Genomic DNA, 25487 nt, shown 5'->3' on the forward strand with positions numbered 1-25487 from the left:
CTTACAGAGACTCCTCAATAACCTCCCTTCCTGTGCAGTGACCCAGAGAGACAGAAAAGGGATTGTACCCGGGCAGATGGGCACCAATACAATGCCTTGGAGGAGAGGAATTGCAATCACTGCTGTGAACAACTGCTTTGCAGGTCACTTCAGCAATGAATGCACAAACCAGTGCACAGACCAGCCCAGTTTGTGTCTCTTCTCAAACAAAGTCAAGCACTGGTACAGAGGGTCAGGGCCTCCCTCCTGTCTCACTGTTGCTTTTTGGGGGCCAACAACATTCACCACTGAAGGGACAGCAAGTTCAAACACAAATTCCTATTTGAAACTATTAATTCCTTAAGAAACCCCAAATTAAATGGCTGCAGCAGCACCAAGCACAGGAAGCATGGCCCAAAATGGACAGGGGAGAGGAGACAGTGTCAAGCAGGAGATGGTTCTATTCACACACTCACCCACACTCTCATACCACATGCATAAAAAAGGGACACAAAAGGTACCAGAAGTAAATTGACATACTGTATTTATTGCACAAATTTCCCCTAAAATTGGGAATGGTTATTATAATACAAGTGCACATCTTGGGAAATATATACAAAAACAGAAGAGATAACAAGTATGTACATTTTACCCAGCATTTTACAAGTACCACCATCTAAATAATTTAGAGAAAGCAAAAAATTGTCATAAAACATCTCTAAGAACTAATAGGGAAAACATATGCAAGGTGTAAAATCTGTTCTTTTAAACAGTTTTTGTTCTTAGCAGCCCAGTGTTTGCCAATTGCAACAAAACCAAATTCGCTAATTTGTGTTTCTAGTACACTTAGTTTTCAGCCAGAAAATTAAGACGTTAATAATGGAGATTGGGAACAGTGGAAAAAAGAAATCAAACATTAGTTTTCTATTCACATAAAACAATCGCGATATATTTTAAAAAGTCGACGCTATAACCTGTAAAAATCCCTTTTTGTGTTATTTAACAAACAGACATACGTACCACATTGTTCATGTACCCCAAAAAAAATTAACTCACAGGAAAACTCCCCATGCCACGAGGGTTTGGGTTGTGTTTTGCCCACAACGCTGCTGAGAGGGGCCGAGGGGAGGCACCGGCACCGGGGGAGGACTCCGAGGAAGCTGCATCTGCCTGGGACTGACTGAACACATCATTAACACCACTAATGAGCAGCAGTGGGCACAGCACAGCACAGAAGGTGCCACCCAACAGCCACCTCCTTCTCCTCTCACATTAATATTATTTCAAGCCATGCAAGGGCCTCTCTGGAGAGTCAAACCCGTTTCAAAGCAACCCCAAGGATTTGCCAGTGATGGCTGGGAGGAGGACGCAGTTCTCCTGTCGGAGTCACTGCAAGCTCAGTCTGGGGGGGTTCCAGGGTTAGGGGGCAGCTCTCTGGGCACTGCTACAGACAAACCCAGCCAAGGAAGGAGTGCACCCTCAGCCCCCCTCACCACCAGCCATGGCCAGGCCACCCCTGCCAGTCTGGGCACAACTCAGGACTCAACAACTGCCCACAGCACATCCCCAGCCAAGAGTTCAACAGCCACACGTGGAGCTCAACCCCAGAGTTCATTACAAATGTGTTCACACAACCGGGCCCTGTTTCATGCTCCTTCCAAAAACCAGATGTAACACAACTGTGTGGTGAGGAAGGGACATGGAAAAACAGGGGAGAAACAAACCCTTGGATCACACATCGAGTTCCTCCCCTGCAGCAGCCAGCGTTGGGGTCTGTGCACAGGGGTCCCAGTGACACTGCTGGGTTAATGTGGGGTCACTCCTGGCGTGGGGGGCAGCTTTGCCCTGTGGGTTTTCCCTGGAACAGCTTTAAGGGACAGATTTTAAACAGCGCTGAAAAACCACCCTGGGTGAATCCTGGCCCCAGAGAAGGAAGGGAGGAGAGTTCTGTCGCTGACAGTGGTGGGGCAGGGACCTCCCCTGTTGTTTTCAGGTTTATCAAGTGGTTCAAATAGATTTGCATTTGAAGTAACCCTGCAAACACCAATAGCAGGCCTGTTGTACTATGGAAGGGATGATCACAGAATGATGCATTTATAGAATTTCTTACAGAGTTTAGCCACCAAGTGAATACGTGTCTCCTACTTGTGAGGATAATCCATGAAACTCAATATACTGAACGTAATCAATGAAAACAGAAGCTAAAAATCAGCAACATTAATTGGCTGCCAGGACAAATACGTAAAGCAAAGCCTAGAATGAAGTGTCCAGTTAAACTGAGGTAGTAGAGCCTTTGAAAACATAATCCACCTCCCACTGTCTATTTACATGACTTACACCAGGTTGGGTCCATCAGCTACTCGTACAACTATTGTATATACAGTGACAAACCAGTGATGGCTGAGTAAAAGAGAAATGCTGAGAATAAAATAAACAACATTTCCTGCTGGTAATTACACGAGTGAGTAGAAAAGGGATTAGAGTCATCTGCAGGGTATATTTGTCAAAAAATAATTTGGATATTACTACACTATGGTGTAATCAATGTTCTTTTTTTTTTTGTAGAATGGTTTTAAAAAATATATCAATTAGTTACCTGAGCAATTAAGGGTAATAGTCTACTCATTTTGTCCCCAATGCTTTGGTACAATTATTTCTAGTTCATTATTTCAATAGCTGGCTGACTGACTGCTGTAAAAAGAATATGGTGTTGCAAGAACATTAAAGATCATAAAAAAGTCAGAGGTAATTGTCATGTCATTCTGGGGACCCCGTGGGGAAATTTCAGCCAACATTCTCTTTAGATTATTTTTGTTTTTAACATTTTGATTACGTTGTGGAAGAAAAGCATCACTTAGTAGAAAGCAACATTTAAACATTATAAACATTTAATACTGGTTACAGCATCCAGCCAAGAAAGAATCTCCATCGCTAGTTTGTCTGTTGGCCTCTTCCTTCCTCCTCCCTGTCCCCCTCTGTCCCCTGCTTTTCCCTCTTCCCAAGAGAAAGATCATAAATAAATTCTGGAGCTGACTGTCATTAATAAGCCTTTTACAAAACAAACCAGGCCCCGTTCTTCCTCTGGGAAGCATCCAGAACTGGACTATGACATGAAAAAGTAGAAGTTGTTTACAAATCATCGCAGCTTGAGAATTACAGATCCCAAGGAGATTCTCCTCAACTGAGGCTGGGCTGGAGGCAGCAGCTGCTCTCTCCTGTTCAGTTCCTAAGGGGTGATGGCATCATGTGTTTCTCAGAGCAGTTCTTCCTCCGTTCCCCAGTGTAAGTCACAGTCAGCCATTGTGGCAGAAACTGCTAAAAAACGCAGATCTTCAGCTTTGCTAAAATCTTCACTTTTCCGTGGCTGAAAGCTTGGGCTTACTCAGTTTTCTTTACTCCTTTCTTTATCCTTTTTTATAGATGGCCAAGTGGGAGAGGAGAAGTCTCCAACAGTTTGCACACTGTGCAGTCATATATGGAGGTGCTGCAGCTCAGCGAGCAGTTTGTTTGAATTGCTGCAAAGAGAAAGGAGCCAGAACAAGTTGTCTTCCACTTTGTTTCCAGAGAGGCAAAAAGTTAAAGTCTCTGGGCTCTGGCATGTTAAAGTAGGATCTGGGCAACGTAGGGAGAGTGAGTGCTCGCTACAGCTGCCAGCAAGGGGAGGTCGCTGGATTCAATCCTGGAAGGAAGCAGAAGAGTCACATTTAATCCAGCCTGGAACATCGTGGGGCTGAACACGTGTCAGTGCCCACAGAGCCTGCTCAGCCCTGCACTCGGGCCCTGGGTTACACTCTGCAGCTGCCACACTGTTCCCAGCACCCTCCAGCTGTGCCTGCTCACGCACTGCCAGCACTGCCTCAGCTCCTGCCTGTCTGGGGAGGGTTTCACAGCACCAACAAACTGGTGAGGGAGCAAAGGGAGGGAGGGAGAACACCCAATTCCTTCCTAACCTCACAGCAAAGGCAGTAATAGCTGGGGGACACAGCACAGGAGCAGAGGGCTGGGCTGAAGCAGTGGCAGCTGCTCCCCCAGCTCCAGCACCACACGTGCTCCCTGTGCCTTCCTGCTCACCCTGAACTCCTCTGCCTTCCTAGGAACACCCCTTAACAGCTCCTCTGCCTTCCTAGGAACACCCCTTAACAGCTCCTCTGCCTGTGCCCCACACCCACAGAGAGGTACTGTGTGCCTTACATGACACAGAGGGTGTTTTGTGCCACATTAGGGAAGGCCTGGAGGAATCAGGTCCCCGTGTTGTTCAGTGCTGACTGACCACCTCAGCAGGGAGTCTGACAAGCTCCAGAGTGCTGAGCCCATCTTCCTGCCCGGGGGGGAAGACACAGGCTGGGGATCCTTGGGATCCAGCAATGGCTAAGCAGAAGCCTGTGGCCATGGGTAACTTAAGAGCTCCAGTCCCATTTGGGAATCCATTTTGCTGTGCTTAGAACAAGCCCAGGCAGAGGCTGTGGCACCAGGACACTCAGGGTGTTTGTGACCATACCCCAGCACCACGCCCAGCTCCTTCACGTGGACTCTCATCTGGCCCTTGAGATACTCAGACAGCATCTTGCTTTTGAAGTAGAGCTCCTGCAGCCGATCCTCCAGGTGCATCACACACTAGAAAGCAAAGGGAGATGTGTCAGGGAAGACAGTGCTCTGTCTGAACCAAAGCAGCCTCAGTGCAGAACAGCACAGACCCCACATGCCTGTTGCCTGTTCTGTGCTGGTGTGTAGCAGAGATATTCCCTGGCAGGACTCTTGCTTTGCAGCAGAAGCCTTTGATTACATGTTAAATCAGAATTAATGAGGCAGCTGTTTTGATTACAGACTGGCATTTCAATAGGCAGCTCAAACAGCTACATCAGAGGATGCACTGGCTACTGAAATTGTGCTACAGATACAAACACTAGGCAGAATCTCACACCTCTTTAAAGGGTGCTTTAAAACCATCACCCTCTCGATTGCCATTCAGACTTACAAAGTTTGGAGATAAATTATGCTTGTAAAGCTGAAGAGTGGAATGAAGCAGGTTGGAGACGAGACTGGAGACTAACACTTCTTTTCCCAGTTTATTGTCAATCATTCTTCTCTGGCTACTGGCCACTTGCACCGTCCACTTGTCCGTGTCTGCAATAATGCAGACGGCCTCTGCGATGGGCTCGTCCAGAACAGGGTGCTGGGAACAGAAAATGAACAGCAGAACCCTGAGAATGACAAATGGCAACGGTCTTTTCACAAAACATCCCCATCCTGGAGAGCAGGATAGCACCCTTGGACAGCAGGATAGCATCCCAGACACTGCTTCCCCTAAAATCCAGTTGCATGTGCCCACGCTGCACTCCATCCATTAAACAGAGGGGTTTTGTGAGCAGGGCACAGTCTCAGAAGGATGGTGGCTATTCTACCTTCCCTCCCAGGCTCAAAAGTGTGTCACTGGCTGACAGTTACATATTTTGATATTTGACATAAAGAGTTCTGACATATCTAAAGTATATTTTAAACTCCTAAAACTGAAAGTACCAAAAATCCAACTGGCTGTTCAGCACGGCTGTGTTAACAAGGTCGGGTCACTCCCAGTTGTCACTGGTTTCCCTTCATGGGAGGCCAGCAGAGGGAGTCAGGAACCAAGCCTGTGCCTCGCCATTCCTTCCAGCTGGTGCTGCACCTCTCCCAAGCCGTGAAAAGGGGATTGAAAAGGGGAGTATTTAGAAACCCACTGTCCTTCCCCAATACCTTTTTTGGCCTGGACTGTTAGGAAGCACCTCCTTCCAAAGAGTCCCACAGGGACCTCACACAGTGCTGGGATGCAGTTACTGTTGTACTTGAAGAGAAGCATAAAAATCTGGCTCAGTCAGGCTGTGTTTCAGCCACATCTGTCCCACAGCAGCAGGTACCTCACGCTGCTGCCTCTACTGCCTGAAATTCAATTACACTTCCCAAATGGCTTAAACATGTGGCTTAAACCAGCCCCTGGAACAACCACCCAGGGAGAAAAACTCATTCCCTGTGGAGCTGGGCACAAGGGAAGGAGATGAAATGTGGGGAAGAGCCACAGGTCTGATGCACGTTGTTAATGTGAGAAGATGGAAAAGGGGGATGTTTTGGAGGCTCTCAGGAAAGCGGCTGCTCCCCAACCTGTGCACATCTGGGGTTTTTCCCCATTCCCCTGGGAATAAACTAGAGGGGAGCAGAATCACACTTTTCAGTGACAGCCCGCTTTCCACTCCTTTCCTGGGGACTTAAACAGGTAGGAAATGATTCCCAGTCATGCCCCAGTTCATCCAGGGAAAAGCTTCTGTGGAGAAGAGATGATGGATCACCAGCACACATGAGTAGCACAAGTCCCCTTTGGACAATTATCTTTACATTGGTTTCTCCTTTTCCAGTGAAGCCATCACCACCGGACACATGGACTACAACCCTAAAGAAGGAGAAATGCCCCCAAAATATTAAGCATTCCTGGTGGCTTCACTGTGGAGGACACGTTCTGCTGCACAAGCACATTGGTCAGACGTGCAGGGACAGAGGAGGGAGCAAGGGGAGCTTCTGCACCTTTGCAGCAAGACCCTGCCCAGGAAGAGATGCACAACCTCAGCTTTTGGGCTGGTTTAACATCATCCCATCCTGTGGGCACACAACCACCACCTGCCCTGCCTACAGGAGACGATGATTCCTCTATGGCTCAGCACCAAGATCCATCTTCCCAAGGCAAGGGCCTCCCAACTGGCTTCAGTGGGAGTCTAATCTTTTGTGATCCAGATTTGCAGTGAAACACCCACGTTTTTCAGATACATGAACTGAGAGAAGAGGAAAAAATTGGTGACCTGGGACTGGGAAAACGTGACAGGAGCTGCGACGGTAAATATTTCCACTACCAGCAGGTTTGTGTGTTCAAAAACATTTACCTCCCCCTACTGTGAGAAATACATTTACCAAATATAGCTTAATTACCTGCACAGCATGAGACAAATCTGACACCAAACAGTGCCTCAGCTTTTCATCACTTCCTATTCCTTGCAAAACAAAGTCAGGGACATAAGATGAACAGTAGCCTCCTAGTAAGGATCTTCCAAAGTTGGCAATACTGGGCTGGACAGAGTTCACTTCAACTAATTTTGACCTGTAAGAAAGGCATATCAAAGAGATGTACAACAATAAACAGCAAATTCAGCTTGCAGAGAGGTTGCATTTCCACTTTTATCATAGCTCTTCTAACTTCCATTCAAGCACTTTTTAAGGAGTTTAAAGTCAGCTTTTGCAGTCATGGAAGCAGAGAACACAGGCCAAGATCACAATGCACAATTAATACTTTTTTCCAGACCACTGATCTCTCCATATTCCTTAACAACCAGCAAGCTCAAGAGACACTTTTCCAACCCTGATGCCAAGTTAGGCTACAGTCCTCCAAACATGTGACATGAGAAGAGGCTCCATCTTTTTTAGGCTGTGTTACTGCTGAACAGTACTTACCCAGGGAAGGGAATCTCATATTCCTCTGCCCAATCTTCTTGCTCTCCTCCATAATAGTTACTGCCCAGTCTAGTTAGATCATGGCCTGTATCCTCACTTTCACTGTCACCCAGGGCACTGTCTGAACTCTCATTTCTTGGAATGTCCCAATCAATCCCTGGGGCGACTTTTTTCTCTACGTTTTCTCTGTCCCCATGGGGGACACGAATAGAGATTTTCTCTCTTTGGTCCTGCTCATTAAAGCAGTTTTTGTAGGTCTCCTGTCGAACAGAGTCCATGAATTTACAAAATTCACTAGGTGGTTTGCAAGCCTTTGTACACAGCTTTTTAGAAAACTCTAAACTACTGTTGTGAGCAAGAAGGTCCGTCGCTGCTTGCCCTGGAATATCATCAATAGTCCGGGTTTCAACTGAACTGTCATCAGTGAAATACTCGTCAAACAGGCTCATGCTCTCAGCACTGCACGGGTTTGGGTTCCAGCTCTGATGCTCACTAGCAACTTGAGGAAAGGGTTCAGCTGTCCCACAGTCTCTATTTTGGTCCTCAACAGTTTGTTTAGCTTCACAGTTCTGATCAGCAGACACTGCTGCCTCCGCTGCTGGCGGGCTGTGATGCCTGGCAATTTGTTCCACTACTGCCTGACTCCTCAGCTCGATGTCTGAGTCAGGTGACATGGAATCTCCGATGAGGAAAGTCACCTTTGTCTGGGCCTCGGCGGGGCAGGGGAAGGCGTCGCAGAAGAGCTTGTCGGGGGGTTTCTTCTCCACGGCGATGCCGGGTGTCCGCGTGCCCCCGCCCGTGGGGCTGCCCGGCTCCAGCCCCTCCTCGCCCCTCCACGCGCTCCCCGGGGCCTCCACTCCAGAGTCTGGCCCTGCAGCCGCCCCCGTGCACACCACAGTCTCCAGCTGGGTGTCCACGCAGGGCCTCGGCTGCTTCACATCCACGGCATCCTCCTGCCCGTCGTCGGGGACGATGGTTCTGCTCTCGTCGGAGGAAGTTTCCAGCTCTCCCTTGGGAGTGCTCTGCGTGTCTTCTCGCTCGTGCTGTGGAACCCCTTCTATGTTCTGTGCCAGGGAAGGGGGGCATTTGCAGTATTTACAGCTGCAGTTGGCGGTTCTCGTCTCTTCAGACTCCGTGGGCAGCAGGTTGCCCCTGTTCTTGTGCATCGTGACAAGCACATACTCAGACTCCTCCACTTCTCCCTTCTCCAGCGTGGTGGTGATCACAGTGCCGGGCATGACGATGGCCTCGTCCTCCCCGTTCTCTAGAAGATGTGTCTCTTGAAGTTCAGAGCATCTGATGAAGTAAGTGAGGAAGTAAAGCAATCTCTGGACCAGGTCGTGCCTTTTGCCAACCACAACTGTTTTTGCCAATCTCACAGGTGATCCGATAGCCCCATACAGGTCACCTAGGACAGGACATAAACACACAATTATTTGGCATCTTTGCAATAAATTATTCTCCTAACAGCAATTGTTGGGGCTGGTTTTCAAAGGCCAGGTCTACAACAGAGAAATACTAAAGCAGCAGAGTGATGACAGCTATGCTCTATTTTGTTTTCAACAGATAGAATCCCAAAGATGCTGTTGGTATCAGTCTGTAAGGTGAGCCACTGGTCAGGGGGACATCTGATCTCACACATCAGGGACCACCTCACTCCAGCTTTGGAGGCTCATCTCCTGGGATCCTTATATAGCCATGGGAGAGAGGAGGCATCTGCATCCACCTACCCTGGAGAGGCTGGAAACTGGGCTGAACTTTTACCCACAAGAGAAAGCTGTAAAAGAAGCAAACCTATGCCAGGAACGAGGGCAAAAAGTGATGGTGGCAGGTGCATGGCTGGAGCCAACCTCCTTCTGTTCCCCTCCCTGAGCTCTGCCATGGGTTGGATGGGGTGTTCTGACTGCATCCAGAGTCACCTGGGCAGGTGCCTGTGTGTTCTGGAGGTATTAGGGCACTGCAGGGACGAGGGGACAAGGGGCCCAAGAGGCCTCAAATGCCACTCTAACCACAGCGGGTCCCTCAAGTCCCATGAGCTCTGAAATCAAGTTCTTGCCAACTCCCTGACCATTCTTGCCTGTACCAGAACAGACAACCTCACAGAACTCTCCCTTCCCTTCCCTAACCAAATTCCAGGAGAGTGTGTGTGCAGAGCAGGGCATTCTGACCTTATCTCCCCTCCTCTGCTTGCAATGAGCAGACAGTATGACCAGCTACACTGCCTGGGCTTTGAGACCTTCCCAGGAGGTTGCTGAGCCATGATTTCCTGTTCTGCATCAATCCATTATATTAAGAGTGTGTTCATTTCTGATCAAAAGATGGATTTCCTCGATTTTCTCTTTCTAGAATGAGGCTTATTGACAGCAGCATCCCAAAAATTAAAAATGGATTTTCCTTCTAGATGGAGGGCCAGGGGAGAGCTGGAATCCTCCACCAGCACCAGGACAGGTGACCTTAAGGGACCCCACAGAGGTGACTAAAGAGGGCTTTACTTTTGGGCTAACATTTTACCATGCATAATGCCTTAAGAGACTAGAGCACATATAAAAAAAAAAATACAGTGACCACCTCTAAGCTGGAAATACACACTTTTTGTCTCATTTTGAATTAAGAAATCAATAACTTGGGAGGGAAGTAACAAGCATCATAAACCCATTCCTGTAAAGCTGGTTTAGAGGTGATTGCCACGTACCAAGCTGTGCCCACAGAGGGTTGTAGGGGTGGGTTTTGGCCAGCATGTCCACGCTCTGGGAAGAATGCTTCTCCAGGAAGATCCTTATGGGTGGCTGCCCGTTGGGCATGACGGTGGGGACCCAGGCCAGGTGGTTAGTCAGCACTGCAGTCAGCAAAGCTGGCAAAAACCTGAAAGCAAAACGTCCAGCACTGGGTTTTTTTTCCAGGTACACACTCAGGATGTTAAACTGACAGCAGCTCCACAGTCTCGATGGATCAAGGATTGCAGAAACAACCTGACAAAGTCAGCACAGATCATCCCTTCAGTCCTGGTTTTCAGGGAGAGAAGGGGTGGCTGGACCCTCCCTCCCACCCCTGCAAGGCTCTTTCTTAGAACACGCATTTAAAGTAACATGAAATTTTTACCTCTGTGGCATCTCAGTTCCTCTGTTTGGCAACAACTACGAGACTTCCTATTTTGCAAGTTTTACGCTGTGAAACATCTCAAAACCAACTTATTCTGTTCACTCTAAGAAAGCAGTGGCACTGTGTGGCCTCTGCACTCCAAGGAGATCCCAAACCCACAAGATCTGTGACTATGGATGAGAAGGAAGGCTGTCACTACCAAACCTGTACAATAGCTGGGTGCTGTGCTCGTTCACACAACTGTTGTGCAATTTCAGCACACAAAGCCACTCCTTTCAAAAATAAACCCCCCCAAAGTTCTGTAGCTCAGCCAGAGAAGCTGTGCCCTTATGCTGGCAGAACAGTTTTCACTAGCTAAGAAATTAAGGTTAAAAACCTTTCTGAAAAACGTTAACTATCTGATTTATTGCAATGATAGAGCATGGTCTCTGCTCCGTGGAGGGAACTTCCCTTCCCAGTCAGTTCTCCTGACAGGAGCAGGGCCCAGGAGCCTCCACACGCCAACAGATGCCTCAGCAGCTCAGGTGTGGGGAGGAAAACAGTCAAATGCCTCAAAATAACATTATTTGAATAGTTTACAAGCATCAGGAACCCTACAGCTTCCATGTAGCCAATTCCTCACTGGAGACAGCCGAAGGAGGGGAGGAGATTTAAAACTGGATTGGAAAGGATACAGAACATAATTTCTTCTTGCTTCCATCACTGTAAATCTTACTGTATTTAAAATAAAGCAAACAAACCCAAATAAAGGACCATTTAAATGTAACCAAGATATGTAGGGCTCAGAATGGCAAGGATCAGGATGGCCCAGGAAAGAAACTTCCACTGAAGCAGGAACTGATTTTAAGAAAACACATTTGAACCCCTCACAGTTCCCTGTGGTTTCCCCCCTTGCACTGGGGCAGGAGCAGGACCACACTGACTACTGGGGAGAGAAGAGATGACAAAGGTGGTGGCAGAGCTGGAGGATGGGAGCAGCAGCCCCTTCCCTGAGCCTCCCCTTCCCCCCCTGCAAAGGGAGAAGCAGCTGCTCTGCCAGTGCCATTCCCACCCAGCACACGTCCGTGCTCGTTTTAGGACCTCACTGGAGCCAAATGCTTTAAAAACTTCCCCTACTCGTGCCCTGGGGAAAGGGGATGAAGTGTTGACATAAGAGTAAATTTATCAGATTCTCCCCAGTTTATCAGGAACTTTCTCAGTTTTCAACACCCGCTCAGGGCCGGGGCCTGAGGCCAGAGAAGTGAGCACTGATCAGCACACCAGTGGCATTTATAATGATTTAAGGTTTAAGAGCAATTTGTGGTCAGACAGTATTACAGAAACAGCTCTTCCTGAATGTCTAACCCTGCTCATCATATGACAACTGATTCTGAAAGGTAGATTAGTGCATTTCGTAAGGTATGTTCACCCACTTCCAGACATCCACACCCATCACATGCTTCCTATGGATGTGTTTTAGATGTTCAGCCTCTACCAAAATTTAGAGGATTGTGGGGAAGCAGGAATGTAATGAGATGATTTCTTATTTCTTTTTTGTGTTAAAGAGAAAGTATTTATGGATGGCCTTTTGATTCTTTGACTGCCAGGATTTTAACAACCAATTCGAAATTCGGTTTGAAACGAAAAGGCACAACCACATATGTCGTTTAAAAACTAAAATCCACCGTACTGGTTCTTGGAAGCGTTCTCCATCAGGAAGGTGAACTCCTTCATGAAGCGATGGCAGAGCTGGTTCTTCTCAGGTGTCCCTGACATCATGGTGAGCCAGACGGGCTCCCCGATCCGGGGCATCGTGTACAGGTTGCAAATTGTCGTCCTAGAAAACAAAACCAAACCATCCAGCAGGCTAAACAAAAAAAAAGATACGAAAGGCAGAGATCCCAGCTTAAGGAATTCACTGCAACATTTAGTTCCAGCTGTCGTTTCTATCAGAAACAAAATTTCTCTCGTCCACCATCATCCAAACCATGTTGTTCGTTCAATAGTTGGAATTCACCCCTCACCAGGGAGAGCTGAACCTCACAGGTTCCTCCTGCATCCACCTGAACTGATCCCAAACACAGCAACACTCCCTGCCACAAGCCAAGAGCTGCCCTGCCCTGACTGCAGAAGGAATGATTTCTTGTTGCTGTTATGTCCTTGCTTTCTCCACTTCATTCAAAGCACACTTCTGCTTTATTTATGACTAGGACAAGTTTATCTATATCTGACTTATACCTTAACTTCCTCCTTGCTTTAAAAACTTGGTGTATCTCAAGGCCAAACCCACCCAAGTGTGATGTGTAGAGCAGGGGAGCAGCTCACCTCTTTAGCTTTAAATAGAGAGTGTGAGAGTCAAAGTCACCCCATGGCTGTTCAGGTTACACACTCACCCACATCCTTTCTGACTCTACAGAGGACAGTAAATCTATGATTAAAAATTTGGTTCTGCAGTAAAATACCAGATTAAAACCCCTCAGATTACTGTTAAACTCTTGAAAATCTAAACTAAATTATAGTTTAGTTTTAACTACAAAGCCTCCGTTATGACACTATGGGAACCTTTATTTTTATCACAGTAAAAATGTAAGCCCGAAAAAACCCAAAAGAACAAGGGAAATGACTGATCAATTCAAGTTTCTCCCCACTTAATGCACTACTTTTTCTAGATGAGGTATTTTTGTTTTACAAGACAAAGATTTACATTATCCCATTATCCCTAGTACCACCCCCTGGTTTATAAAGATCTTCTCTGCATATCTTGGTCTCAAAATTTATGGACACTTCCAGAAGTAAAGCCATGGCTGTGCACGCCAGGCAGGCAAACACACTCGAGCAGCAGCTGCCAAATCTTCTGTGGTTTAGTGTTTAAAGTGCAACTCCCAGGAAGTGAGAGCAGCATGTCAGCAGCAGCACAGCACATCCCAGCCCTGGCACGGGGGCTCCCAGGGGAGGAAGGAGTTACCCCTCAGTTATTTGGCAGAGAAGCAGCTGGGTGGGGACAAGACCCCCAGAGCAGCTCCCCAGAGGGCACTGAAGGTGACTGGAGTCACTGGGGCTGCTCCAGAGGGAGGGAGGGGAGGGGGCAGTGCCATTCTCTGCCTTATTTTTTCCACTGGTGTTCACCACATACAAAATGCATTCTGTGCGCTCACAGTAGTCCAAATCAACCCTGTCTTCCTCAAAGGTTACCACTTCAGACCCTCCACTGCCAAAGGCATGATGAGAACACCAGAAAGCAGCCAGTGGGCTGGAGAGAGGGACAGCTGAGTTACCTTTGCACTGCCCAGCCCCCAGAGGCTTTGCTGGCTGCTGGGTCACTGCTCCATGTTACCCCCTGCTCCTGGTCCTCTCCTGGCAGGAAAGCCCAGCCTGGTGACAGACTGGGCACAAAGTCCTGCCAGACTGGGCACGAGTGGGGCACCAGCACTGCCACATGCAGGGGACAGGGGGTCTCTGGCAGCACAGGGGCTCGGGGCACTGGGATTTCATTCCTCTGCAGGAGCAAGCTGGGACTAGGGATGGGATTATTAAGGGAAAGCTTTCTGTTCACAGCTCATTAACTGGAGGGGATGTTAAAGAGGCCCCAGGAAAAGGAGAAACCCCAAGTCCAGGGGCTTCAAAGCTCAAAACAAGTCTCAAGACCTACACCCCCCAGACACAGCTGACCTGAGAAGCTGAAGATAAACAGCAGAATTTAACGTAAAATACAGCTTGTTTCTCCTTCCTATGCAAACTAACCCGAGCCAAGCCTCTTGCAGCACGGCTGTTTTGAAAAAAGAAACTACTTCTATACTAAAACCAACATATTAAAATATTTGTTTTCGTTGAAAAGATAGCCTGAGTCTTGTGATTCGTTATTTACTATTCTGGTAACCCTGGCTGCATCTGCAGCTGATAGTGTTTCCTCCGAGCCAGATCAGATTGCCCTGGCCCCTGGCCAGCAGGCATGTGACTGCAGTGCAGGGAACCCTCCATGCCAGCGCAGGCAGCAATGGCACAGAGACCAAGGGCAAGGATTAACTGCTTCCCAGCTCTGCAGACACCCAGGGAAACGCTCCCCTGCCAGTAAGGAAAGGGCAAAAACGAAAACAAAACAAAACATAAAAACCCGAGAAACCCTCCCCGAACACTGCAGGGAAGTTAACTGGATTTTAAAAAACAGCAACCATTAAAAACCCAGTTGGCCCCTCTCCTCTCAGCCATCTGCAGCAGGAGACCCCCCTCCTCCCTCCCTCCCTCGCCGCCCCCACACACCAGCAAAAGGGAAAGTTCAGTTAATGAGAGACTCTGCTCTTTTGAGGGTTCCAGCGCATTTAAATGGGTTTATATTTGGAAACGCCTCCGGGAGGCTGAACTCCAGCCCAGAGCTTACAGGCACCTCAGCCCCAGCACTGCAGCACCGGGCACAGGGGCCGGGGGAGCCCCTCAGGAAACACCTTAACATCCCACAGGGCGGGAGAGCCAACTGCCAAGTGCAGAGGAAGCCCTGAGCAAACCCCTCCCCAGTCCCTCCGGGGTCTGCCCCAGCGGGCACAGATGGCACCGAGGCAGCAGCCCTGCTCCTGCAGACACCATGGCACAGCACGGCTGCTCCTGCCTCACCCACACACACCCCAAACCAGCCTGGCCTTGGGCCCGCATTTCAGTACCAGTCTGAGACATCTTTCCCTGGTGCTGTGCAATCCAAACGAGCCAGACAGCTCCTCACGGATGAGAGCATCCTGCTGCAACCCCTTCCTTCCCAGGGAAAACACACGGACCCCCAGCACTGCGCCCCCAGAGCTGCTCTGCTATTCAGGAGCCGCAACACAACGGCAAAGAAAAAACACCAGCGGCTTATAAAGCTTCATTCACATGCATTTGCTCCCTTATCCTCATTTCTTCCTTCCAAGGATGGTTTTTCCTTAAAAAGGAGCAAGTGAACAAAGGCAATCCCCACTGCAGGGAGTGCAGGAGCAGGGGAGCCCCCGCGACTCCGTGCCCGTGCTGGCACCACCGAGCAGAACGCACCAGTCAGTTCACAGCAGCATAAGCTGCTTAAAAATTACTGGCAGAAAATAGGATCAAATCTGTCTGCCAGAAAGCAGAGAGAGGTGTTTCCCCAGGCCCCGAGATCAGGGTTTCCTTGCCAGCCTGCGTCTGTGCCACACAGGTATTAGTCAGATGCATAATCTGTGTTATCAATGTGCTGCGCCGGCCTCGGGGACTGGGGGAGCTGAAATGTTTATGCAAGTACAGTAGCTTATTTCATAAGTCATGTGTCTGCACAGCTGACATCCACAGAGAGTTCTAAGCCTCTAAGTCAGGTGTTAATAGCTAAACCCATCAGTGCTTTAGAAAATTAAAAAACTGCTGTAAAGTGACTAATGATGCGAGGGTAGGCCTGGAGCTGGGCACCAAATCGATGGCAAATTTATCAACAGCATCCATTTGCAGAAGCAGCCTGGGCCTTCCAGAGAAGGCAGCTTTGTTTTTCCCTACATGAGACAACAAGAGCAAAGCAAGGGTCTATTTTGCTGTCTTTTCTTCTCCCCCTCTATCCTCCAGTAGCAGCAGATAAATGCCTGCTGACCCTGCAGGCAGCTCCCTAAAATTTCTGTTGCAGGCAGTGGGGTGACCTCCAACCACAGCCCCTTTCCTGCACGCTCCCTCCTCCCTTCTCTGATCAGCACAGCAGCACATCCCCCACGCCCCACTCCTCTGAGGTTATTCTGAACACCAGACTGCACATCAGCTACTCTTGGGCACCTCTGAAAATGTGGGGGTTTTAAAGAAAAACAAACAAACAAACCAGATTCTCCTTTAAAGCCACCCCAAGACCAACCAGACTGCAATGAGTTAAACCAGCACGGGATTACATTTTAGAATCACCAACCCACTGAAGTCAGCACCCTTCTTCCCTCCAGCACAGTTTGCTAAGAGGGCAGGAATCAACACAAGTCTCAGGTTCACCAAAGGACTCGGCTCCTGACTTCCCCGTGACTTCAGTGGGAAAGCAGACGCCTAAAGAGATAATAGTGTCCTAAATGGGTTTGCTGAACCTGTGCCAAAGCATCTTTGCATCCAGCCTGCAGTATTTAAATATGCCTCTTGCTTCTTACCAGACACATCCTGCATGGCTTGGAAAAGCAAGGGGCTCTTGCCTGTCACAGAAATGGGGATATCACAGGGGCACAAGGACCCTGCCTGGGCTGGGGGCACTGGCTGCTGCCCACCTCTGAATGCAGTCCCTTAAAAAAGCCAACAAAACCCAGAATTGCCAAAGGCTGCTGCCCCAGGAAATTAATTTCCATGAAATTAAACTGGATTTAATTTACCTCGTTACACTATTAAGGAGTAATATTTATATCACCATGGAAACCTCTGCATAAAACTGGTGGTTGGACACATGCTCCCGGTGCTGGTTATGCAAGGGCTGTGTCATGGGAATGATCCCAGCTCCTGGTGTGCAGGAGAGTGCCAACCTGCACCTACCTCCTCAGCTTGTCCACAGCACCCTTCCTCATCCCATCCCAGCTCCACACTGCTCAGCTCCCCTCCAGGAGGAAAAGCCAGCGTGGGGGATTTGGCTTGTGCTTTCAGGGTTGTTATTCCTCCTTTTGACTCGGGATAAGTGCCCCTCCCCAGCCCTCTGGAACTGTTTAACTTGGAAGGACAAAGGAGAACGGGCAAAGTCCGCTGGAGGTATCTTGAGGGGGAATGTTTTGGGGGGAGATTTGGGCAAACAGCTGGGGGGGAGGGGGTGTAAGAGAGGGTGGGAAGGCAGAGAAATGGCTCAGGGAGGGAGCAGGGGGGAGAGGCAGAGCAGAGCAGGGGGAGCAGAGAACCACGGCGGCTGCTCCCAGTTGCTGAACTCGTCTCAGGCCCCTGGGCAGGATCAGCGGCTCCCAGTCACGAGCTCCCTCTGCTCCCTCTCTTGGCACAGCTGATCCCATCCACCTCTCACCGCAGGCCCACGTGCTCCCTCTTCCCTGCCTCCTGTCCCTACAGAACATATCCTCTGCCCTTCCTTGTGACTGCCTGGAGCTTCTAAAAAAAATAAAAAAAATATACTGTGCCTTCATCCTGCAGCACCACCTAATCCATGGCACTCAGGTAGTACGTGGAATTGTGGAAAAGTAAGTGAGCCCTCAGGATCCTTCACTGTTAGTAAAATACATCCTGATGTCAGGATTTTCTTTTTATAACATCAGAGCACTGTCTTCAATAACGTCTTTAAAAAGTAGCTCTACAGTGGTTGTAAAAGGAAGCACCCTGCCACTCCCATCTGAGAGGAGATGAATCACTCAAAACAGATGGATTTCATCTTAATTCCCTCCCCCCCCATGACTTCAACTATGGAAAGAAAATACAGCTAAATGCCAGGGATGTGCTTATCTGTGTTATTTGTATATTAACTGTTGAACAGAGAGGCTCTGCAGGTACTGATAGCCAGAGATTACAGCACTGCATTTTACTGTGGGAAAAGACAGCTCTCCTTTTTCCTACCTGGTTATCTGAAACACCTTTAGAGCACAATTTAGAGCGGGGTGAGCTTTGCTCACACATCATTTCCAAAACATGGCTTTGCAATGCTTTTCCCCCTCTCAACGGGCCATAAAAGATAATTTAAGAGGTCACTGTGAGCTCCATTACCACCTAAAGCACAGAAAACATTGATCATCTGTGCCCTGTTCACACCAGCCCCTGATGGATACACACACTTGGCAAAATCTGAAAACACAGACAGGCCAGAATGGCCTGATATCACCAGACCTTTGCCGTACTTACACTTGCAGAAGACTTTACACATCGTAAGTTACTTATCCTGCACTAAGAAGGTCCTTCTAAAACAGACTGTGCTTTTGAAGGAACAGACAAAAGTCACACTGCTCACCTGAATTCATTGAGGGCATCCACAATCCTGTTATAGGCCAAACTCCGCTGGCTGGCATCAGCTGATCTCCGGCTCATCTTCATAGCCTTGAAAGCAATCATTAAACAGATGAGTAACACAGAGCTTCAGAGGCACAGAAGATGGAAAACAAAGTCATGTGTTTGCCTCTATCTTTCATGCAACTGGTCATGCAAAAAATTTATTTAAGTGATAAAATGATGGTACAAGTGCCAGCTTTCCTATCTGAGGGAAGACAGGTGAGGCACATTTGCAGCTTCTGCTTCTTCTGTGCATTTCATCATTTAAGGCACAGAAGGGCTCAAAGTTTTGACTGCAGTGATGCAATTCCTACACCCAAGAGCAAGTTGGTCCCACCTTTTGTAACTAGCAACAGGAGTTAGGAATTAAATCTGACAGGGCTGGGGGAACACAGAGCAGTACAAGGGCAGGAATCCAAAGCGAGCGTGTTTACCTGTTCTATTGCACTCTTCAGTTTGTTCATGTGACTCTCAAAAAGAGGGAAGTGTGAGAAGAAGAACTCGTTGAATTTGTTGTTTTCATCTTCATCTCTTGAGAGTGAAAAAATAACCCCAATTGCTATCTTTTTCTTCCTAACAATTCCCGGGCTTGGACCAGAGCTGTCATCTGACAAGTTGAAACTTTCGTCCATGGACCTTGGAGCATGAAAAAAAGAGAAAGTTAATGTAATCCACTGCTTAAAGTTGTACCTTGGTTTGCTGTGTAATTCAGTTCTTGAACATTTAACTTCAGCAAACACCTTCTGTTTGCATGTGTTGTCAAATCATCACCTTGGACAACATCCACTCTGTGATTTTTTACAAGCAACCATTAACTGATCCTGCAATCACAGAAGCTGGAACCGGATTGAAAGCGTTTGTGGGATCAGAATATGGTATTCTAGTTCTCTCCCATCTCTGCCAAGAATTTGTGTTGTGAGTAGGATTTTAGGGCTTCTTATCCTCAAAAACACAGCCTACAGATTTACATGCTGCTGAAGGCTTTCCAGTTAGTGCAAAACAATGAATTGCATGAGGAAAACAAGAGACTAAAAAAGATCAGCCTGACTTACACCTCTGTCAATACCCCACGGAGAGCAGCAGCGAGCGCAGATGTACATATGCAAGAGCAGAATCAAGCTGACAACGGGGGAAAATGTATGGGCAGCAACCAGCAATTTGAATTCCCAGCTCACCATCGAGGGAAGACCCCGTTCTCCAGGCTGGTCGTCTGGCTGCGACGCCAACGCCGCTGGTAGCTGCTAGCACAGCTTTTGTTAAACGAGGAGCCCGGGGATGGGAACGGAGTGATGAGCAGACTGCTAAGAGATGCTGCAACAACAAGAGGAATAAATAAAAATCTCTCCTCAGAAGAAAGAGCATTTGGAAAATAACACCAGCAGCTAAATGAAGCCCCTCAAGATATACCGGTGTTGCTTCTCGAGCGCTTTCTCTTTTGCTTATCGGTGTTTCTTATCTAAAAATAACCAGTTTATAATGACATTAACAAGCCATACAAGCACTACAAGGGTGGCACAGTCCTGCAGCTTTACATAAGAAGCAACACACAGGCTGTACCTTGCTCAGCAACCTGAGTATTGGGAAATAAATTCTTTGTGGAAAGGAATAATGTTGATGACATCCTTTATTAGCCCTTCCAATCCTAACCCAAGTGCCCAACATCCCGAATTTGAGAGGAGGAAAGGGGTGTTTTGGAGGCAAATTCATGTTTTAATGTCATTGTCAGGGAATCACAAAGTCACAGACTGGTTTGGGTTGGAAGGGACCTTAAAGCTCATCTTGTTCCAACCCCTTCCACTAGACCAGGTTGCTCAGGGCCCATCCAACGTGGCCTCCCTGATTTGGAAAGGAGATGGCAGCAAGCATTGTTTAGAAATGCTGCAAGCTCATTTCAATATTTAATCTGCTTTGCTTTAATAATTGGCCCTGCTGTCAGGTTACCTGTGAGGTGCCTGAAGCACCATTTGTTCCTGTACAGAGAGGTATCATTAATGTTACACAGAACAAGCCACAACAATCCCATTGGAGCACTATTTGCTGATGTGCAGAGATCCCAGTGACCAACATTACTGAGTCTTTTTGGAGTGCAGGGGGTTAACACACGGAGCTGCCATTACCAGATCTTGCTATACCGCTGTCTCTGTCCTCATTCTGCTCCCTTCCAGGCATATCCATAGGGTTGCTATGAACTGTAAAACAAGGAATACCAATTAGCAGGGGAATATACTGTTCCTTTCTTGTTTGCAGATCTCCATGTAATTAATGAAACAAAAACATGCTCATTAATTCAGATCAACAGCACTGCACAAGGCCATCACCAAGAAAGGCTGCTTAGCTGAACAAGCCAAAACACTTATCTGAGAAGCCTGTATGTGTTTTTCTCCAGTCCATACACCTATTTTAGTGCAAACTGAAACTAGTACACTTTGTTTCTTTACACAGATAATTTTCAATGAAATTTTAATGTACCAAGAGGATGTTGGTCCCACTGGTAGTACTCCGTGTATGGACAAAAAACCACCAAAACCCAAAATGAACACAACTTCATTCATGTACCAGCTTTCTCAGGTATTATAAATGTAATTTCATAAGGATTTTCAATGCTGTCTTGAAGAAAATATTACTTTTGAGTTGTGAGCAGTGCATTGGTTGTTCAACTAAGCCAAAAGCTGTCCAGATTCAGAGTCTGCATATACACAAGATCAAAAGTGTCTCAGGCTCAATGGTCTTTAAATGTGATATATTTTACAAATGTGTGTGTGAAATAAAACTACTCAGCCATGGAAATAAGACCCAGCCCCTAAAAGCAAGAAATGTCCATTTTGAGTAAATCTAGGTTAGGTTTAGTTTTTACAGTTTGGTTGAAACCAGTCCAGATTAAATTAGCTTGACACCATTGTGAAATATTATTTCCAGAAATACAAAATCCATATTTAAATATATGTTTTCAAAACAAAGCAACAAAACAACCCCAATGAGGACTATTAAATGCCTGTTGTCCTCTGGGGATTTAAGGAATGTATCCAAAAAGGTAAGAGAGCAAACATCGCTGCCCGTTTTTTGTATTTAAAAAAAAAAAAAAAAAGAAATCTTATTTCCAGGGCTGAACTACAAACGCCCCCCCAGTTTGTCACCCAGCTAGACTAGCCCACAGCACACAGCACACTGCAAACCTGCAAAGAAAGAGGCGCTCCGGATGAGGCGGAGCGGACCTTGCTCTGAGAATGCCCGCCTGGGGCTGCAAAGCTGGGAAAGACCTACACGGCAAAACGTAAAATACACATGAGAGAATGAGGTTAGTAAAGCAGAACAGTCCCTAGGGAGGGGGCCAGGGCAGGGAGAAGATATGAGCCAACATAAATGCAGAGTAACGTAGGCAGAGAACAGCTCTGAGGCCTGACAAGAAGGCTGGTGTGAGGGTAAGTCCTGCAGTTGGACGGCACAGTACTTATAGAATTCACATAATAGACCCAGCTTTCCAGTGTCTCCCATACAAGGATGAGGTTTCTCAAAAGGGCTTCTTTTTTTTAAGGTTGAAAAATGATTAATTTATGCAGGCTCAAAGCCTGACTTGATCACAAACAGGAGATTCATCATGGAGTATAATGTTTGTTTTAACATCCACAGTGGTGGGGTGGCTGGGAACACTGGTGCTGAAGAGGAGAGGGGAAGGGGGAGAAGGCAGGCAGGAATTCATCTTAGTAGAACCAACAGAAAATTATGGGCTGAAGTAGTTGTTCTGAGAACAGTCAGTACATCAGTTGAGTGAAATGATCACAGAGAAAATAAATGTTAGCAGTCTCAGTAGTTCATTTTAAAACTAATACTGGGTTGTAGATATACCAAGAAAACAGTGTATTTACTGTACACAAAGTCAGAAAAAGCACTTTAATGAGTTAATTGCCAGCCCCTCTCCTACATGTGAAGCCAATGCCCACTCAAAGTTTTTGGATTATACAAAACACGAAGGCTGCACCTCAAAGCTCCCTTCCATTCTCTCAGGCCTTCACTCATTAAAGGGAACACATGACCAGAGCTGCTGGTTTGTTTTTTCAACCAGTGTATCTAAAAAAAGCACGTTGTAAATAGTTCCCAACCAAAACACATAGACCCTTCTCCTGCCACAGGTGAGTCAGGAGCTGCTGAGCACAGTTGTTAGAAACGCTGCAGTTACAGATTAACTCCTTTCCCCACTTTGCCCAGGGTTCCCTCTGTGCTCAAATGGGAACTGTAAACAAACACTGCTGAAAACTTGTGCAGCTCAGTCACAAAGAAAACTTCAGCATCCTCTCCTTGCAGGCAACCTCGTGCCTCTGGCCACACACCCTTGCTCCGAGGTGCCCACACCTCCTGGGCAGCTCTCAGGGCAGCCACTGGGCTGCTTGGAGGGGAAGAGTCACCCTCACCCCAGAGCTGGACACAGGAGGCACTGCCTACACCTGAATCACACCGAGTCCTCTCCTAAGAGCTGCCTTATCTGAACTGGAACTTGCAGTTTAGATCTCTCTGGTGATACAGCAAACTTTTGCCAAGCACAAACCACAGCAAACCCTAAAAGCAGGTGAAGTGATCTCCTCTCTCTTAGATCAGGCACCTCATGCACTGTAAAAAAATCACAATTGAAGTCTGAAAGGAATACTGAATATTAAGAAAAATGCCACCTCTTAAACTATCCTTAGTGAGTTCAGGGAGCATTTAATAGATAAAAAGTTCTTGCAACCTTAATTGGCTTCCCTTATAGATGGACTGTTGGGAATGACTTTAATGAGGTATACAGCTCATGAGCCTGAAAAGCATTTAAGCCCATGCCTAGGAGCAGTCTTATCAAAGTCAGTGTGAAGGAGAGAAGTAAACACTCCCAAGAATTAGGACCACATCAAAGTCAGAAACCCAGTTAAGAGTAACACAGCCATCAAATCCACTCCTCACTTCCAACCCTATAAAAGCATATTTTACATAGAGCAGCATTCTGGAAAGCAATTCTAAAAAGAAGCCCCTTATTCCACCTACAACAGACATTTGCTTGGAGAGTCAACAATCAAAATGAAGGGAAAGGGAGGACGTGCTGCAGAGCCATGAATCAGGTGGCTACTACTGGAATGAAGCACTGAAGCCCAGTATCTCTACTATCATCTCAGCTGTTCCCAAAGGGAAGAGCGAAGACCTTCCCCTCTTTGCTATCTAATGTTCATGGGGCCTCCACCCACAGCCCTTCCACGGAGGCTGAGAACCAAGGATGCCAGATGGCTTCTCAACACTGCTTAACTCCCATGGCCAGACAGAGGAGAGAACACAAAGATACTCTGTCTAATCTGATCCAAAGCTGCAGCACAGCTGTGCAAGGTTAGCTGAGACTCGGAGGAAACACGTGGCCACACGTGCTCAGGTGGGCAGAGTACAGAGCAGAATGAGAATTATTAACGAAAATAAAACCAGGGAGCTGAGCCAGGCACAATCAATCCTGCCTGACCCCAGACGTGCTGCTCAGGATGTTCTACAGAATGTTATTTTCCAACATTTTCTGTATTTGCACTGAAGTATATCTAAATATTTCTATTATGTATTTTATATACACATATACAGCTGTGTATACTGAGCTACTGCTAATTCCCTGAACAGTCTTGATTCATTCTCCTCTGAACTCCTCCAACATTAATTTTCTATTACATCTTTAGCTTTTTTTTAAATGTGATTCTATTTAAAAGACTTGCATATTCTAGAACCTATGATTACTCAATTAAAGATATCAGCAAATAAAATCTGTTGGTAATTACCTATATTCCCAAGAAGTCCATTCATAATTGTACTGTGGTCAGGCTTTAATGTATTGCTGTCTTGATTAATGAACTCAAGACTGTCCTGCAACCTATAACAAATATAAAACATTTAAACCAGAGATTTGCATTTCAGTAGAACAAAATGTTATTCATTACAGCCTGAATGGAACAGACAAGGTAAGAACACAGGCTTCCACTAGGAAAAGCTTTCAGAGCATAAGCCATGTTCTCAGGTGGGTCAGTTAACACACAGAAAACTAAACTCTGAAGCCAGATATTTTTGTAACACCTTTTTTTTCATCTTGGACTGAATTTCCCCTGTTGCAGGCACTTCTGTACCTTACAATATCAAGCACGGAAGGAATGGTTCATTCATTCACTGAGAGCAAACTGAGGTGAAGACAACCGTGAGGGGAAGGTGAGGACGCTACTGACAGGATGTAACAAGAAGTTACTTTTTTAGAGAAAGAATCTGGAGGGTCCAAAATAAGTCTTGTGTGTTCCTACGTTCAGCTGCTGATGTGCAATGGCTACAGGCTGGGAGGGACTCACGTGTTGAGGCTGCCGTAGATGCTGCTCCCGGTGCGGGCTGTGAACACCTTGCTGAGCATGAGCTGGGGAGGTGAGCTGAGGAAGGTAGGAGGGGAGAATTCAGTCAGAAACAGTGCCAAGGCAGGCCTGGCTTTCCATTCCACAACCCCCCAGATTTTATAGACCTTCACACCACACAATGGCCTTTTGTTTCAAAAGTGACATCAGAATAAACGATAAGGCAGACACAGAAATCCCTTTTACTCTGCACTTGTGCCATTCAGTTCAGTAGGCAGGAGCACTAAGGAGTCTTCTGAAAACACCAGCAGCAAAACATTAATCTTACCGGATCTGGTGAATTTTCAACGTGGAGCCCTTGTAGCTCATGGCCACAGAGCCAAACATCATCTCTCCAAGCATGTTGGCATCTGAGGAGCACCGAGAACCCTGCAAAAAACAAACCCAACAACATTTGGGTTTAAGCATTTTAGAAGCACACTTCTGTTAGGGGGTGTAAAAGACAGGAAAATATTCTTTATCTAAAAGATAAACATGCAAAATATCACTGTTGAACATGCTAAGGTGAACAGCTTAAAGAAGACAATGCTAGCACAGAAAGTGATCTTCATATTGGCTGTGAGCTCAACCACTAAAACCATCCAAGAAACCTAACCCATCTGGGAGAGGGGAAGCAGATTCCAACTGCATTGAGCCAGGGGACTAAAGTTTTAAGAATGA

The 25487-nt window shown here is 47.0% G+C and overlaps 1 protein-coding gene across 3 annotated transcripts in view; it reads right to left on the reverse strand.

The window, feature by feature from the left end:
- Window positions 1–506: 506 nt before the first annotated feature.
- Window positions 507–25487, reverse strand: part of FNIP1 (folliculin interacting protein 1) — a 64763-nt gene continuing 39782 nt past the window's right edge. The window contains exons 4-18 of one of the 3 annotated variants that reach the window (XM_027682673.1): window positions 25096–25196; window positions 24771–24845; window positions 24216–24307; window positions 21615–21698; window positions 20559–20630; window positions 19617–19752; window positions 18876–19077; window positions 18404–18489; window positions 12215–12361; window positions 10139–10308; window positions 7447–8854; window positions 6928–7096; window positions 4955–5152; window positions 4478–4593; window positions 507–3658 (exon numbers count right to left, since the gene is read on the reverse strand). In XM_027682673.1, coding sequence (XP_027538474.1) covers window positions 3580–3658; window positions 4478–4593; window positions 4955–5152; window positions 6928–7096; window positions 7447–8854; window positions 10139–10308; window positions 12215–12361; window positions 18404–18489; window positions 18876–19077; window positions 19617–19752; window positions 20559–20630; window positions 21615–21698; window positions 24216–24307; window positions 24771–24845; window positions 25096–25196 — 3135 coding nt within the window. In that variant the 3' untranslated portion in view covers window positions 507–3579. The remainder of the gene's footprint in view (window positions 3659–4477; window positions 4594–4954; window positions 5153–6927; window positions 7097–7446; window positions 8855–10138; window positions 10309–12214; window positions 12362–18403; window positions 18490–18875; window positions 19078–19616; window positions 19753–20558; window positions 20631–21614; window positions 21699–24215; window positions 24308–24770; window positions 24846–25095; window positions 25197–25487) is intronic. The other 2 variants (XM_027682674.1, XM_027682676.1) reach the window with 2 other exon arrangements.

Source organism: Neopelma chrysocephalum, unplaced genomic scaffold (genome assembly GCF_003984885.1).
Source record: "Neopelma chrysocephalum unplaced genomic scaffold, ASM398488v2 Primary Assembly neopelma1_63, whole genome shotgun sequence".
NCBI classification, from domain to species: domain Eukaryota; kingdom Metazoa; phylum Chordata; class Aves; order Passeriformes; family Pipridae; genus Neopelma; species Neopelma chrysocephalum.